General features: G+C 41.8%; 1 protein-coding gene across 1 annotated transcript in view; it reads right to left on the bottom strand.

The window, feature by feature from the left end:
- SOS2 (SOS Ras/Rho guanine nucleotide exchange factor 2) overlaps positions 1-13,862 on the bottom strand; it is a 56,440-nt gene that overhangs the window by 22,605 nt on the left and 19,973 nt on the right. Inside the window, exons 6-8 of the mRNA XM_056345150.1 lie at positions 12,369-12,512; positions 7,901-8,011; positions 5,127-5,225 (exon numbers count right to left, since the gene is read on the bottom strand). Coding sequence (XP_056201125.1) covers positions 5,127-5,225; positions 7,901-8,011; positions 12,369-12,512 — 354 coding nt within the window. The remainder of the gene's footprint in view (positions 1-5,126; positions 5,226-7,900; positions 8,012-12,368; positions 12,513-13,862) is intronic.

The raw sequence follows: 13,862 nt of genomic DNA, 5'->3' as shown, positions 1-13,862 counted from the left end.
AAAGATAAAAATGGTGTGAAAAGATGACAAGTGCAAAATCCTAAGGGTGGGAAAAGCTACCAAGTCTGATTAAATAGTCTTTCTGCTCACATGTCCTGAGCAGAATTTCTTGCATCCCCTTTCCAAAGGGGGCTGTGTTTGGCAGGTAACACACATCAAATGGCACGTTTTGCCTTTTTTGTATTAAAAAAAGAAAAAAACCCAACCACCTCACATCTGGAAGTAATCTAATCCATTTCTATACCAGAAAGTATTTAGACTCCTGAAGATCAAGCAGATCACCTGAAGCATATCTCATTCTCTGTAATCACTGGACTAACATCTCCTTTTCCAAATGCCAGTTCTCAACAAGCATCCTTCTGATTAAATATCGGATGCAAGCACATGACAAGCTTGCTAGACAGAGAAAAGATGTAAATCTTTAGAAAAGGGGAAAGGAGGTTCTGCTTACTCCAGTTGTATTTAAAATACCAGCAACGATGGATTAAGAATATTAACTATTCTATTTTACTGAAAATTGTCATAAAACAGTAATGAAGAACATTGTTCACCTAAATTATACCATGTGATCCTGCAGAATACTGACCAGGGCTTCTATGTCAGTCAGTGATCAGGTAACAGCAGAAAAGATCAAAAGGCAGAATTTCATATGGTTTAGGTTGCTCGATAACATCACAGTGAGTCACATGCAAGAATTAGGGATAATCTTGTGCCTGCAAGTCACATGAGAAGGAAGGATATACTCCCTGTTTGACATGGGAAAGCCTTCTTGGACTCGAACAGATAACTGCTCGAGTCTCCGAGCAGACCTCTGCTTACCTCCTGGATTTTAATGGTACACCTAACTGACAACTTGCTCAGGCTTTGGATGGATTGCATGACCCCTTCAGTTCTTTCCACTGCATTCCACGACTAATGTTTTCTGGAACTCTGGTATCTACAGACCCATTTATGAAAGCATACCTGGAGCTTGAAAGGCTGATGAAACACTAAGCTCTCCTCTACGTTGCCAGCATTAAGGCGTTCATGCTGGGAAACCTCAGGCATAGTGTTTTAAACCCAAATACTCTGATCAGCAATTAAAGATGTCGCCATCTGAATATATCTGGGCTACCTGTTTGCAAGATGTAACAGCTTTTCATCACTACCACTATTTTTTCCTTCAAGATACTTTCATTTCTTCAGTGTGACTTCCTTCAACCTTTGCCATCATCATCCATTTCAGAACAACCTATGGCAGGTTCGTTTGCTGCCAATACTTGATCAAGGAATCGCCACTGAAGTGACACCAGGGCCTGCCCTCTGACCCAAGGTGTAAAAAGGCTGCTTCCTAGTGACCTCTATACGGCTGCTACCAAAAAGCCACCAACCCAAACAAATTCAACAAGGGGGTCTCCAAATGACACTGAACTGTTACACCTCTTGCTCAGGCAAAGAGGAGTCTCTGTGCAGCCTCTGATGCAGGATCTGCATCAAGACAGGTTTTTGCACCAAGGAGAAAAGTTTTACAGCTTGAAAGAATTTTCAGGCTTTTCAGACTTTAATTTCATTTATTTTAGTTTTGCTGTTTTGCAAAAGAACGAACACTAAGGCCTGCGCTTCTGTAAATCATTTGTCATTTTATTTACCTCCCAATTCAGTAGCGGGGGGTTTGGTAACTGGCTTTAGAAGTAACAGTCTCAATCTTTGCTTCTCTCTCTACTGAAGCCACGAAAATATGAGTATTCTGTTGCTTTTCAGCTGCCATTTTTGCTAGGTCTTTTTCAACCAAGGTTCCTAAAGACAAATACAGTAGTAACAAAGAAGCAGCACCAACAGTTTATAATATATCAGTATTGTTGAATAAACACTTTCCCTATTCCTGAAACCACTCTGCTTTTTAAAAATAACTGCTGTAAATTGAGGATGTTTTCAAACTACAACATAAAATTCAGATTTTAAACCTGCAACTAAATTGATCACAACAAAAGACTCTGTGTTTAGCATTATTCACTACAGAGTGGTATTTAAGATTTCTGCTCTGCTCTATGCTCACTATGTTAGGAAGATTCGAGACAGCCAAGTGTCAGCCTCTGCAGCTGAATTTTTATTCAGAAATCCTGTATATTGTGGATAAAGGTCAAATTTAATCATTTTCACTGCTGAAATTCCCTAGTTAAAAAAAGGCATCACCTACTATTATCTTTCATGCAGCATCCTGCTGTATTATTCAAGTTTAAAACAAATAAAAGAAACAACAAAATGTTTTTCCAGTAGCTGCCAGGTTTTGTTCTTCAAAGACAGGAGGAAACTGAAGAATGTGCATGTATAACCGATCCTGTCAATATAACAGGAGTTATGAGCAGCCTCTGAGCCCCTAAGAGACAGAGAACTCCTCCAGCATTACAGATTTCAGACAGGGTATCAAAACCAAATTGTCTTCTCTGTGCCATGGTTTAAAACATAAATAGTAACCACCCCTTCCTGTCTCTGAAGAAAAAACTACCAAGTTTGCATGCAAAGCATTTAATCTTAAGTTCTGGAAACACACAAAACTGCTCAATAAGGCATATATGTTAACGTTGCCCTAAAAAGCCGACAAACACTATGCAGCTTGTAAAGCTGGTTAAATGCTGAGATTCTCCCAAAGCTGCAGCACATGACTTCATTCTTTAATTTCATACTGATGCACTCCATTTCCCAGCTTTAAGACACAATGGGTCATTAATTAGCCTGACCTTCAGCATAATACAGGTCACTAATTCAATTATGTTTTTTAAACGTGAAAGAAGAACATTTTAAGAAGTTCCAGAGGACTGTTGTATGCAATGACCCTTACGAACGGGAAGTTAAGACTATTTTGAGAGGGCAACTTATCTAGGAAGCCGTCAGTGCTCACTCCACAGCGAGGCTGGCAGAACCATGCCGTGCTGCCATGCTTCTGCTGTCACCCTTTAGTTCTCTGATCAGCTTACTTTCTTTTGGAAGATGTCCTTATAGCCACAAAAGCTTTATGGAGGCAAATATTAAAGCTGTGACAATGTAAAGTTTCTGTTCTCAACAGAGACAGTGCAGTAATCCAGAGAAAAGTTCACTGACCGTTAGAATCATAGAATTGTTTAGGATAGAAAAGACCTTTCAGATCATCGAGTCCAACCGTTAACCCAGCACTGCCAAGCCCACCACTAAACCCTGTCCCTAAGCACCACATCTAAACACCTCCAGGGATGGTGACTCAATCAAGTCCCTGGGCAGCCCGTGCCAGTGCTTGACAGCCCCTTCAGTGAAGACATTTGTCCTAATACCCAATCTAAACCTGCCCTGGCACAACTGGAGGCTGTTTCCTCTCCTCCTATCCCTTGTTACCTGGGAGAAGAGACTGACCCCCACGTCACTGCAACCTCCTTTCAGGTAGCTGTAGAGAGTAAGGGTTGACTGGTTTGGTTTTTAAGCTTTGTTAATTGTTTTTAAACTGAGTGACTATCAATAGAAATGCTTAAAGGTCTCAAATTTCTTGAGATCACTTGGATGTAAACCCTTCTACAAAATATTTGTAATCCATACATTGGAGATGTGTGGTTCATGGGTCAAAATAAATCATCCTTGTTTTTACTTATCTAGATCAGGATATGCAAAAAATCACAGCAGAGATAATGAAAACAAGACTGAACTTAAAAAAAATAAATAGAAAAAGAAAAAAAAGGAATATGCGCCAGATATTAACTACAGACCTGGTCTTAAAACAATTGCTATTTTTTTTTACTTAAGATTCTTTGGAGAACATTTTATATGGTATTACAAGTAAGTTCTATGTTGCAAAGTTTCCTTTTCTTCCTTCATACAGATAAATCCTTCAAAACACAAAGGAAGACCATGTAACACACCTCTACAACACTGCTAGCATCCTTTTTTTTACATTGAGAACTTAGAAGTATCATTTCTGTTGCTATTTCAAAATGCCAGCTATAGCCACAGGATATTTCACCTGTTTAGTTCAAGTGTGTCCCGGTTAGTTAATAATTCACTTACTCTGGCAAGCATTACAAACTTTCCCAACACAAAGGGGCACATAGAAACTTTTTTTACATTATCCCCAGCCATTTAAAAAAAAGCTCCAATTAAGTATTTTTCAAGATATTGCATTTTCTACAGCAACATTTTTTCTTATTCAAGACTGGTTATTATAGATCTCAGATGTTAATATTTCTGCTGACTGCTGGCCTCTCTTGTCATAACTCACAGCAAAAACATTTGCTTGTAAGCAAAAAGATACATGCTTCGTTACTTTTTGGCTTTTAGCTGTTAGACCCAAGGGAAGTATCTATGATGTGAACCACCTTGCTAGCGTACATCAGAATAAAGTATGTGCAAGTGACCTGTGGTCAAACCAGTAGAGGTTGTTCTAAAATAAGTAATGCCTCAATAGGCAGAAATGCTCAAAATCATTGGACTAGATGCCAACCTAAACAACTTGCATGGCAAGACCCCTGAAATATGTCCTACAGGAATAACTTTTTATCATCTGAATCAAAATTCCACAAAGCCTGACACTTCATTAATGTAATTTCTCAGAAGACAGAAAATAAAATAATACTGCTTATTTTCATTCCTCCTCAGTATGGAGAAAGTGCGGTATGCTATGAAAAAGGGAGTTTTTGCTGTATTCCTTCTATTTAGGGCTCAGGTCAAACGGTTGAACATTAGGAATGGGTTATTCTAACTCTGCTGAAAGGGAGTACCTCCCCAACCCCCAAAATAAGATCAGCTGAGCTACAACTGGAGTGTGACTTGAGACTGAGACTACCGAGCTGAATTATGCTTTGCTTTTTCTGAACAGACAAAAAAATCCAGAACTCAAGGAAAGAAGAAATTAGATTTGCACATTAAACTATATTAGCATTCAAGTTGAATAAAGGTTTCTATAACAAAATATAGTTACTTCAACTGTTTGTATCAGAGCAACAGGTGCTTTTGAAGATTTTTTTAATATGATTTTACTTTTCAGACATATGAAAATGTTAATTTGACACCAGTTAGTATATCTTTCAATTTTCAGAAGCAGTGTTAAACCTAATTGCCTATTTAAAAGCTGAGATTCTCCACACTAAGAAATGCTTTTAGCAGGAAACAAGAGCGGCTTCATTTACCTGTAGTAACTCAAAGTAGTGCAAACAATGATAGACTGGGATAAGCATGAGTCGTGGGAGGACATATCGTACGGCTTCTTTAAACCCTTCAGCAGTAGACTGAAAAGGAAAAATAAGTAAGATTACTTACACTGAAACACTCAAAACGGGACTGGACGAGTTAGCACTGTTTTGAGCAAGATGGCTGTGCTAGACACATCCAGGGTGTCCATTCTGATCTACATTACTCTGTGATTACATCTAGTAGTAAGGAAGCCAATAAAGTTCACAAAACCATTTTTGTCTAATGAGGCTCTTCATAAGATTTAGATACCCATAAATGCTCTGACATCAAGCAAACAGAACCTGTAAACACCCTCTTCCAGGCATTACAAACTCTTTTCCATCAACAGCTTCAGGTGGATTTTGATGCGTATTCACTAGTGGACCCATAGCTCTGAAAACAGCCCCCAACTCCTCAACCCGCTTCCTTAGGATAGCAACCAGCTGGATGGTCCACATTTTTGCCACGAACAGCAAATCAAATATAGGAAGCTAGAGGACCAAGATACCCCCAAGTTATAAAATAAGTATCCTTTAATTCACATAGAGGTGCTCATATCACAATCGCCATCACCTTCGTATTTCAGCACTGTCTGCAGAACTCAATTAATAGCATTAGTGCAAGGTGACAATACCTAGAAATAATGCACTGTCCATGGCTAAGCTGCACGCCTTAATCCCGAGCCAACAGCCACATCCCAGACTGCAGAAAATGCTCTAATATATTTTGAAAAAAGTTCATACTCATTTCCAAAATAACATGTTTTACGCTTGGCCACAGTTTGCTGCAGAATTTAAAGAAAACAGTGGAATGTTAAAGACCAGCTGGGACTCCCATACAATCTGATAAACTTGTCACCAATTTCCCTTTAAATGTCCTCTCCTCCCAATTACACATGCTGTGCTCCAATTTACATCCAATACACCACAGAAATATGGAGGTCTTGTCGAGGAAAACTAATTACGAGTATCTTCTCTCCCTCAGATACTGAGAATCACAAGTTTATGACTTAGAAATCTTCTTCCGTTCCCAGCAGTAACTAATGCAATAATTCAGGCTCTAAAATGAGGAGTTTTTCCCCAAGGACGGCAAAATCCTTGCCATCTTCCATACCAAGGTAATGACTGAACAGAAACAGAATTATCCGATGTCCTGGTTTCAGATGCGATGGAGTTAATTTTCTTCTCAGTAGCTGGTGTTTGGGATGTGGTGGGAGAGCAATGCTGATAGCACCTGGGTGGATGTGTTTAGTTGTTGCTGGGTGCTGTTTATACTAAATCAAGGACTTTTTGGTTTCCTGGGCCCTGCCAGTGAGGCCGGGGGGAGGCACAGGGAACTGAGAGGGGACACAGCCAGGACAGCTGACCCAAACTAGCCAAGGGGATATCCCAGATCACAGAACATCATGCTGAGGACATAAGCTGGGGAAGCAGAAGGAAGGGGGGGTGCTGGCAGGGATGGCATTTGTCTGCCCAAGCCCCCGTCACCCTGATGGAGCCCGGCTGCCCTGGGGATGGCTGAGCACCTGCCTGCCCTGGGCAGCGGTGGGGGAACTCCTGGGTTTGCTTTGCTGCTGTGCGCGGCTTCTGCTTTGCCTCTTCAAGTGTCTTTGTCTCAGCCCGGGAGTTTTCTCACTTTGACCCTCTGGTTCTCTCCCCATCCCACTGTGGGGGGAGTGAGCGAGGGGCTGCGTGGGGCTGAGCTGCCGGCCGGGGTTAAACCATGACACCCAACCTCCTTTTTGGAAGTGCCCGCTCCCCCTCTTTAAGACTCCTGGCCGCATCTCCCTGCAGCTGGCAGAGACAACTCATATATGCCCATGGCCCAGAGCTTGGACCTCTGCCTTCACTCCACAGCTTGGAGAACAAGTAGGAAGGAACATGCCTAGGAAAGGCCAAACCCTTCTATGGTGAGGAGAGTCACAAAGGAGGCCAGATCCACTATCAAACGACTCCATCACCAATTTAATCTGGAATAGATCTTTGGGCTTTCAATTTGCTAGAGAGGTAGGTAAAGGGCCTTATTGCCCAAATCCTATTTAAGGATGAGATGACCCCGCTTACCAAGCGCCCACGGCTGAAGGGGAAACGCTCAGCCTGCAGGACCGGGTAGCAGAACCTCAGCTTGCGGAGACGCGGGCTCCCGTACAAATGAAGCGCTACGGGCTTGGCTGGGAGCATCACTGACCCAACACTGGTTCATCAGCTTCCCTAAGCGCATTTCTGAACACAAGCTCAGCCTCCCAAACAGTAGCCTTTAACAGATCTGCCACATTGGCAGAAAGAAGTAGTAATTAAGTAACTACATAAATACAGGAATGAATGAATAAATAAATCACAGATGATCAAGAAAAACTACCATTCCCAACCCCAATGCTGAACAAGGAGGCCTGTGATATGTACAGAAGAGTATGAAACATTGTGCCTGGATGCCTGTGTTTGGCATTCAAAGGCAAAAGAGAAACAGAAGTGGCAGGTATGAGAAGTCACCCTCTGTTCTCAAAGCAAAGGAGTCTAATGTAAGGACAAAAAACACCCCTGCAAAAGACTCATGGGTTAGAGCTGTGTCCAGGTTTTTTACAGGAAAAGGTAGAGTTCCAAGTACCTTACACTGAAGAAAGGTCAGAATCTAGAGGATTTCTTTCTCAGTAGGAAGTAAAGAATTTCAAAAGTTTGAATTTTGTCAGTAATATGAGAACTAAAGCAAATCAGTATTTCTCATTTGCACTCACCTGAAAGTGGAGAGCAACAGCAGGTTTTGCCATTAAGTTATTAAAATGCTCATGAAATTGTGGAGAGAGAATATCCTGGGACAACGTTTCATACGGATCAAAGGCTTGCTCCTAAATAAAAACAGAGAGTTACACACTTACATGAATGACACAAGGTATTTCTGTCCCAGCGGGTCCAACTAATTCCTTTAATAAGCTGATACACAAGTGGAACTTTTCAAGAAAAGATCGATTTTGCAAAACAAATACTCAGTAAACCACAGAACTTTTTCACTTCCAAATTTTACGCGTGTACCACATTTTCTCGATCTCGCCATACTTATATGTCGTTTTACCGAAGCAGTGGGCACCAAGAGAAGTTCTTGCTTTCAGCCCACCCACTTCACACAAAATGGCAATTTACCTCCTGTCAGTGAAGAACGATACTTTGGAAAGAAACGCAGGTAAAGATGAACTTTGGAGACTGTCACAAGGAGGCATTGTGGTACCACCACCTCTTCAGGGTTCATCACGTAAGAATGGTCAGTTGCAAGCACTGGGCTTCTGCATGCTTTCCTGGCCACGTTGGCAGGCTGGGAAAATATCCCAGTCTGAGACAAAGCAGCTAGTCTGAAACAGGCTCAGAGGAAAGTCCTCTAATGATATCAAGGGTTTCAGGGGCAAAAATTATGACTCTGGATGGAGTACCTGGCTGCGATTCTGTAATAACGACAGCAGGATGAGATGAAAACCTGACTGTACATGAATCTCTGCAGGAATAATTTATGACTGCTCACTGATCACCTGCTCCAAAGCCTGCCAGGCTGCTCCCGGTCTCTGCAGATTCACTGGGCTGAATCACGCATGAATCACCGGGTTATCCGGTGCTGATGGCACCGTGCCCAGAATCAGCACGCACCTCTTCTCACCGTAAATGCAGAAGCGCTTGTCAGAATCCAGGCTGCAGAATGGGGGAGAACCAAACCCCGCAAAAGCTCATTTAAACATTCAGGTAAAGCCTCAAACCTTCCACCTGAAGTGGGTCCAGGGGATTTCCCACCCCACTCACAGGGCCAGCTGCAAAGAAACTCTTCGTGGGGAGGAGAGGCACAGAACGCACTCTCCTTTCACATGCAAATTATATTAATCACTCTCAACTCTCCTCATCAAGTTCTAATCACCGCTGTCCATTTGCATCAGATTGTATCTGGCAGGGGGGGATGAAAGGGGGGGAAGGCTTGGCACTTGCAGCAGCAGCTGAAGGGAAATGATTACAGACACCAACTGAACAGGCTGGTTTTCTTCAGCAGAATCTGAACCCAGTTTACAGCCTGGGCTGGTTTAGGGTTTTTTTTCTTGTTTACTCCATGCCAGCCCACTACCTGCAATGATACAATACAGGGGTCTTACTTTACCACATCCAAATTAAAGACAGAGGACAATAATGCTGCATATTCAGTTTCTCTTTGCCACACTAGCCAAGGATAAATGAACGTAACCCCCTGCAGAAGCCGTGCATTAGCCACGGGGTGCGGGTTCAGCGGCAGCCAGAGGCGGCAACGTGAAGGGACAGATGTCAGCGTGGAGGGACAGATGGCTTTGGTGCTCCGCTGGCTCCATCCTCCGCACCGCAGGACCCGAGCAGAGCTGCAACTCCTGCTCCAACTGCAACCCTGCATGCAGATCTACCGGCGCAGCCAGAGCAACACCTGCTCATTCTGGGCTGTCTGTCTAAACTTTTTATTGCGTTTTAGAAGTGTTTTCAGTTTCTTCCACTCAGACTTTAAACAGTATTTCGACGGTTTGGGTTTCTTTTTTGAACACAAGACTGAAACAAACTGCACTAGGTACCTTCCCCAAGACAATAATAAAAAAAAACCAAACAAAAGTGGGGGGTGGTAGTGGTTTATACTTGCAATGTTGCAAAAGTTACTGAAATACAGAGATGTTAACTTGATGCCCAGTAAGTTATCTTAATACAGCATATAGTTCTGGATTGGTGTTTGTACGTTTCAGCCCCTTTTCCTGTAGCACACTGGTTTCCACCTTTTTTGCTTTTTGGATACCTAAAACTTCCCCTATGGAAAGGCAAATATCAGCATGAGAAATTTACAATCTACTGATAATAACCTTGCTTTGTCAGCTGCCTTCCGAAGACCACTTCGAAGTAGGCACAAGGACCCTCTGCCCCTGGTTCTGAGGCTCTCCCACCACTAGCTGAACATCACTGAAGAGATTATCTCAGGCAATCATTAAAACATACAAATCACCAAAAAGCAGATTTTTTTTTACCAGCATATTAACAAATATCCATCTCCCTCTCATATGGGTCAGGCATCAAGTTTTTGATTTTCCTCCACATCAGGAAAAAAGTATTTTCCCCATACTTCCTTATCTCAAAACCACTACAATATTTATGTTTAAACCTTCCAGAGAACCGATGCAGAAAAACAGACAAAGCAGGAAAAATCCAGTTTGCAAGGGTTGTTTAGTTTTAATTATCCTTCCAAATAAGTTGAAGGACCTTTATAATGGAAACACTAAGTGAACAAGCCTGGCAGTAAGATAGGCAGAGCAAATAAACACTTCACTTTCATATCTCTCTTTAATGATCCCTTTTGCAAATACTCACAGAAAGATGATCTCAACACTCAAGATGATCAAATGAACAGCCTAGTTATTAAGTAGGTCTTGCTCCATATTAACAAAATTATTGAATTCCAACTTACTACCTGCATAAAAAGGTTTGAAAAATAACCTGTTCTTAATTTCCTAAGTTTTTCAGTTAATGAAAATCAGGCAAGATTTTTACTCATTGAAAAGTATTTGTTTCCCTTAAAGCACTGGATGCCCAAGCATAGTCTTTGCAATAAACAGCAATATGTATCTTTTCCAGGATAATGCTGTACTATTTCATATTTTAAGTCTTTTTAAAATCTTAATGTAATAGCTACTTTAATCCATTGTTGAAAAACCTCTCCTTATCATTATATAAGCAATCATGCTTTAACAACTTACCAGTGAAGACCTAGTCAGTTGGACTTTCCTACTGATATGTCACATAAGTGGTTTATTGAAGTAACAGCAGGAGAACTTTATCTTTATGGTATATTCATAAGTGGCATGTGGGCTGAAGGACCCATACTCTTCACAACCACAAAAATGTAATCATTCTCCAAATGGAACTGGTGTGTTCATGCAGTCCTCAGATTTTAAAAATTCAACACATGTAGAAGTGTAATGCAAGTTTTATTGGTTGTCATTTTCTTTATAAACATAATTTTAAGATAAAACTCAGAAAATTCACATTTACCATGTGGTTCATGAGAGATGCTCTCTCTCTCAGGCCAGAACATCTGACTTGCTCTGTAATACGGGCGACGTGGTTTACATGATAACCCTTACATTTTGGTTCAGAAACCTGGGGTCAATACACCTCTTAACAAAAAGTAGACTCCATTTAAACATGTCCAAGGACAGCAAAACCTGTACGCCTATCTTGGTAATTTGTTCCAGGAGTTAGCTCCCTGGCAGTTAAAAAAGTGTGGTTTGGTTCTAAACTGAACTCTCTTGCCTTGCAGATACTGCTTTTTTGCTGTGCACCTCTCTGATGAATTCCAGAGTCATTCTGTACGCTTATTTTCAGGTGATGAAGGTACCTATATACTTACACTATTTTGACTAAACTGAGCTCTTTCTCAAAAACTTTAGTTTAGCGACTCTCTTCCATAGTCCCGCCAGCATTTCAATGCCCGTTAAAAAAAAAAAAAAAAATCAAATCAACCAGACAAAATAATTGTTAATAATGTCCCAGCACGAGCCACACCAAATCCACATGCAGTGTTTTCCCTTATTCCTACTCTTTAGTATCTATTCTATAGGTCAGTGGGTATCAGCAGCGCTTTTGCCACAGCACTGAACAGGAAGCTTCTGTTCAGTTACGCGGCTGTTTCGGTACTTTATTCCTTCCCAGAGTCATTGCTTCCCAGAGACATTTCCCATTCCAGATGTATAACAATGCATTTGCCTGAATCAAAAACACTTTTGTTTGAGTTAGCTCACTCTCTGGAGTAATGCAAGTCACTCATCTTGCAGATCTATGATTTTTGAGTAGCACTGGACCTGACACCAATGCCTACAAAACCTGAAGCACCACTTTCTTTCAGTAAGTAATCCCAGGTACTTACATCTCAAATCCATGTCCCTATGGGATCATAGCGATTAATTCCCACTCCAAAATAAGGTTTTAGTTTTGTGCTCACCTGCTTTGTATCATTTCTGGGATGGGTAGAAAACACACTTTAGAGCTTACCTACTAAAGAATGGGTAGGGAAGATCTCTGTTCAGAGCTTATTAAAAGGACATTTTACAACTGCAAATTTATCGGCATTACCAGAATCATGACCAAAATTTTACTAAGAAAATAAACCAAGTGGTGATTAAAAAACCCCAAACCAAATAAACCACAAAAACCAACAGAACACCATACCTCTGCAAGATCCTCAAAGCAGCTGCCAGCCAGAGGATGAGGACTACTTTCATCAGTCATTTCAACAGTATCCTCAATCAATCCTAAAAGCTTCACTGTCAACTCATGAATATCTGAAATGTTGCTAAATATCACATCGATATCCTGCAAACAGAAAACGTATCTTAGTAGTGTTTGGAATAGTTCATTTTGCTTATGTAAATATTGAAGCATTTTTCGTGAAGGCTGAACCAAGAGGTAAATAGAGAGGAGCCAAGAAAAAGCTAGGAAGAACGTTAAATTACACGGTCTTCCCAGCCACACAGGCTAGTCTGGACACATCCAGCCTTGCGCAATGCTCACTCCAGCGAAAGCAAGCACACCATCCTTCCCAGGCTGAAGCAGCAGCAGCCCTGCTATACACTGTTCGGTGCTGCGGACAGAAATGCCTAGTCTTTCCAGCCACAATTCACAGCTGTTGTTTTCCTCTATGGTGATTCTTGACTCCCAGAACACAACAGGAGGGAGGCAATTCAAAGCAGCTCCAAGGTCAGATCCTCTAGACCACAGGTAAAACTAAAGCACCTCCAGGGCTACTTCAGCAGAATACTACCTGGGTACAGAGGAGGAACGGGCAGCTTCCTTTTCCAAATTCTACTTCTTAGATTTTTCAGATCCACACACCGCAAACACAACCAATGAGACAGCCCTTTCCAATAACCCGCACTCTTCTTCTGACCCCTGAAACACACTTCTCAGAAGCCTTCTCTGCCCCATCCTAACAGGGCAGAGCTTGCTTGAAATCCTGCCAGCACCGAGACCATGGCAATCTCTTCGTGGGAACAAGCAATCTCAAAATTTCTCATACTTGTTCCCATAAAACAAAACAATATTCCTCAGCTCCCAAAATATTGCTCCCTGCTCCTCCCCATCATCTTCGTCTGAATTCTGTCCCCACATTTGCACAATTCTCTGATACCCTACCGGCTACTGAGGAACCTCCACACACAGCTGTAATGGGAATATCTCCTGCTGCCTCTCTTTTTAACCTGCTGGTATCCCCTAGAAATCCCAGTTCAGTTTCTGCTGGCCTGGTCCACTTCTCCCTCCCACAGGAACAATTCACCGATCTCTCTTTCTTCTCCTCTTGCAAGTGCTGCGCTTCCTATTTAGACTCCAGCATCCTGAAAACAGCACTTGCCACACATACAATTTCAATGAAATATTTAAATCGTTTATCAAATAGAGATTCCCTTCATGGTCAGTCACACGCTACAGAATCCAGATCCAAGGGCTGTTTGTTTTACTTGTAGTTTCTGCAGACAGGGGTGCCCGGGGGTAAACACTGAATGTCCATTCAAGCACTCCTCTGTACTCGCTGTACATGCAGGTAGGTAACTGTTGATTTTTGTGTTAAGCAGAAGTGTAACTATTACTTACACAACCAAAGGACTCCAGCTACTGCTGGCATCTGACAGGGAATCGTGTCCATTAAGCTTCACTCTGAGAGCAGCA

This window comes from Falco biarmicus, chromosome 7 (assembly GCF_023638135.1).
Source record: "Falco biarmicus isolate bFalBia1 chromosome 7, bFalBia1.pri, whole genome shotgun sequence".
NCBI classification, from domain to species: domain Eukaryota; kingdom Metazoa; phylum Chordata; class Aves; order Falconiformes; family Falconidae; genus Falco; species Falco biarmicus.
This window is presented reverse-complemented; position numbering and strand designations above follow the sequence as displayed.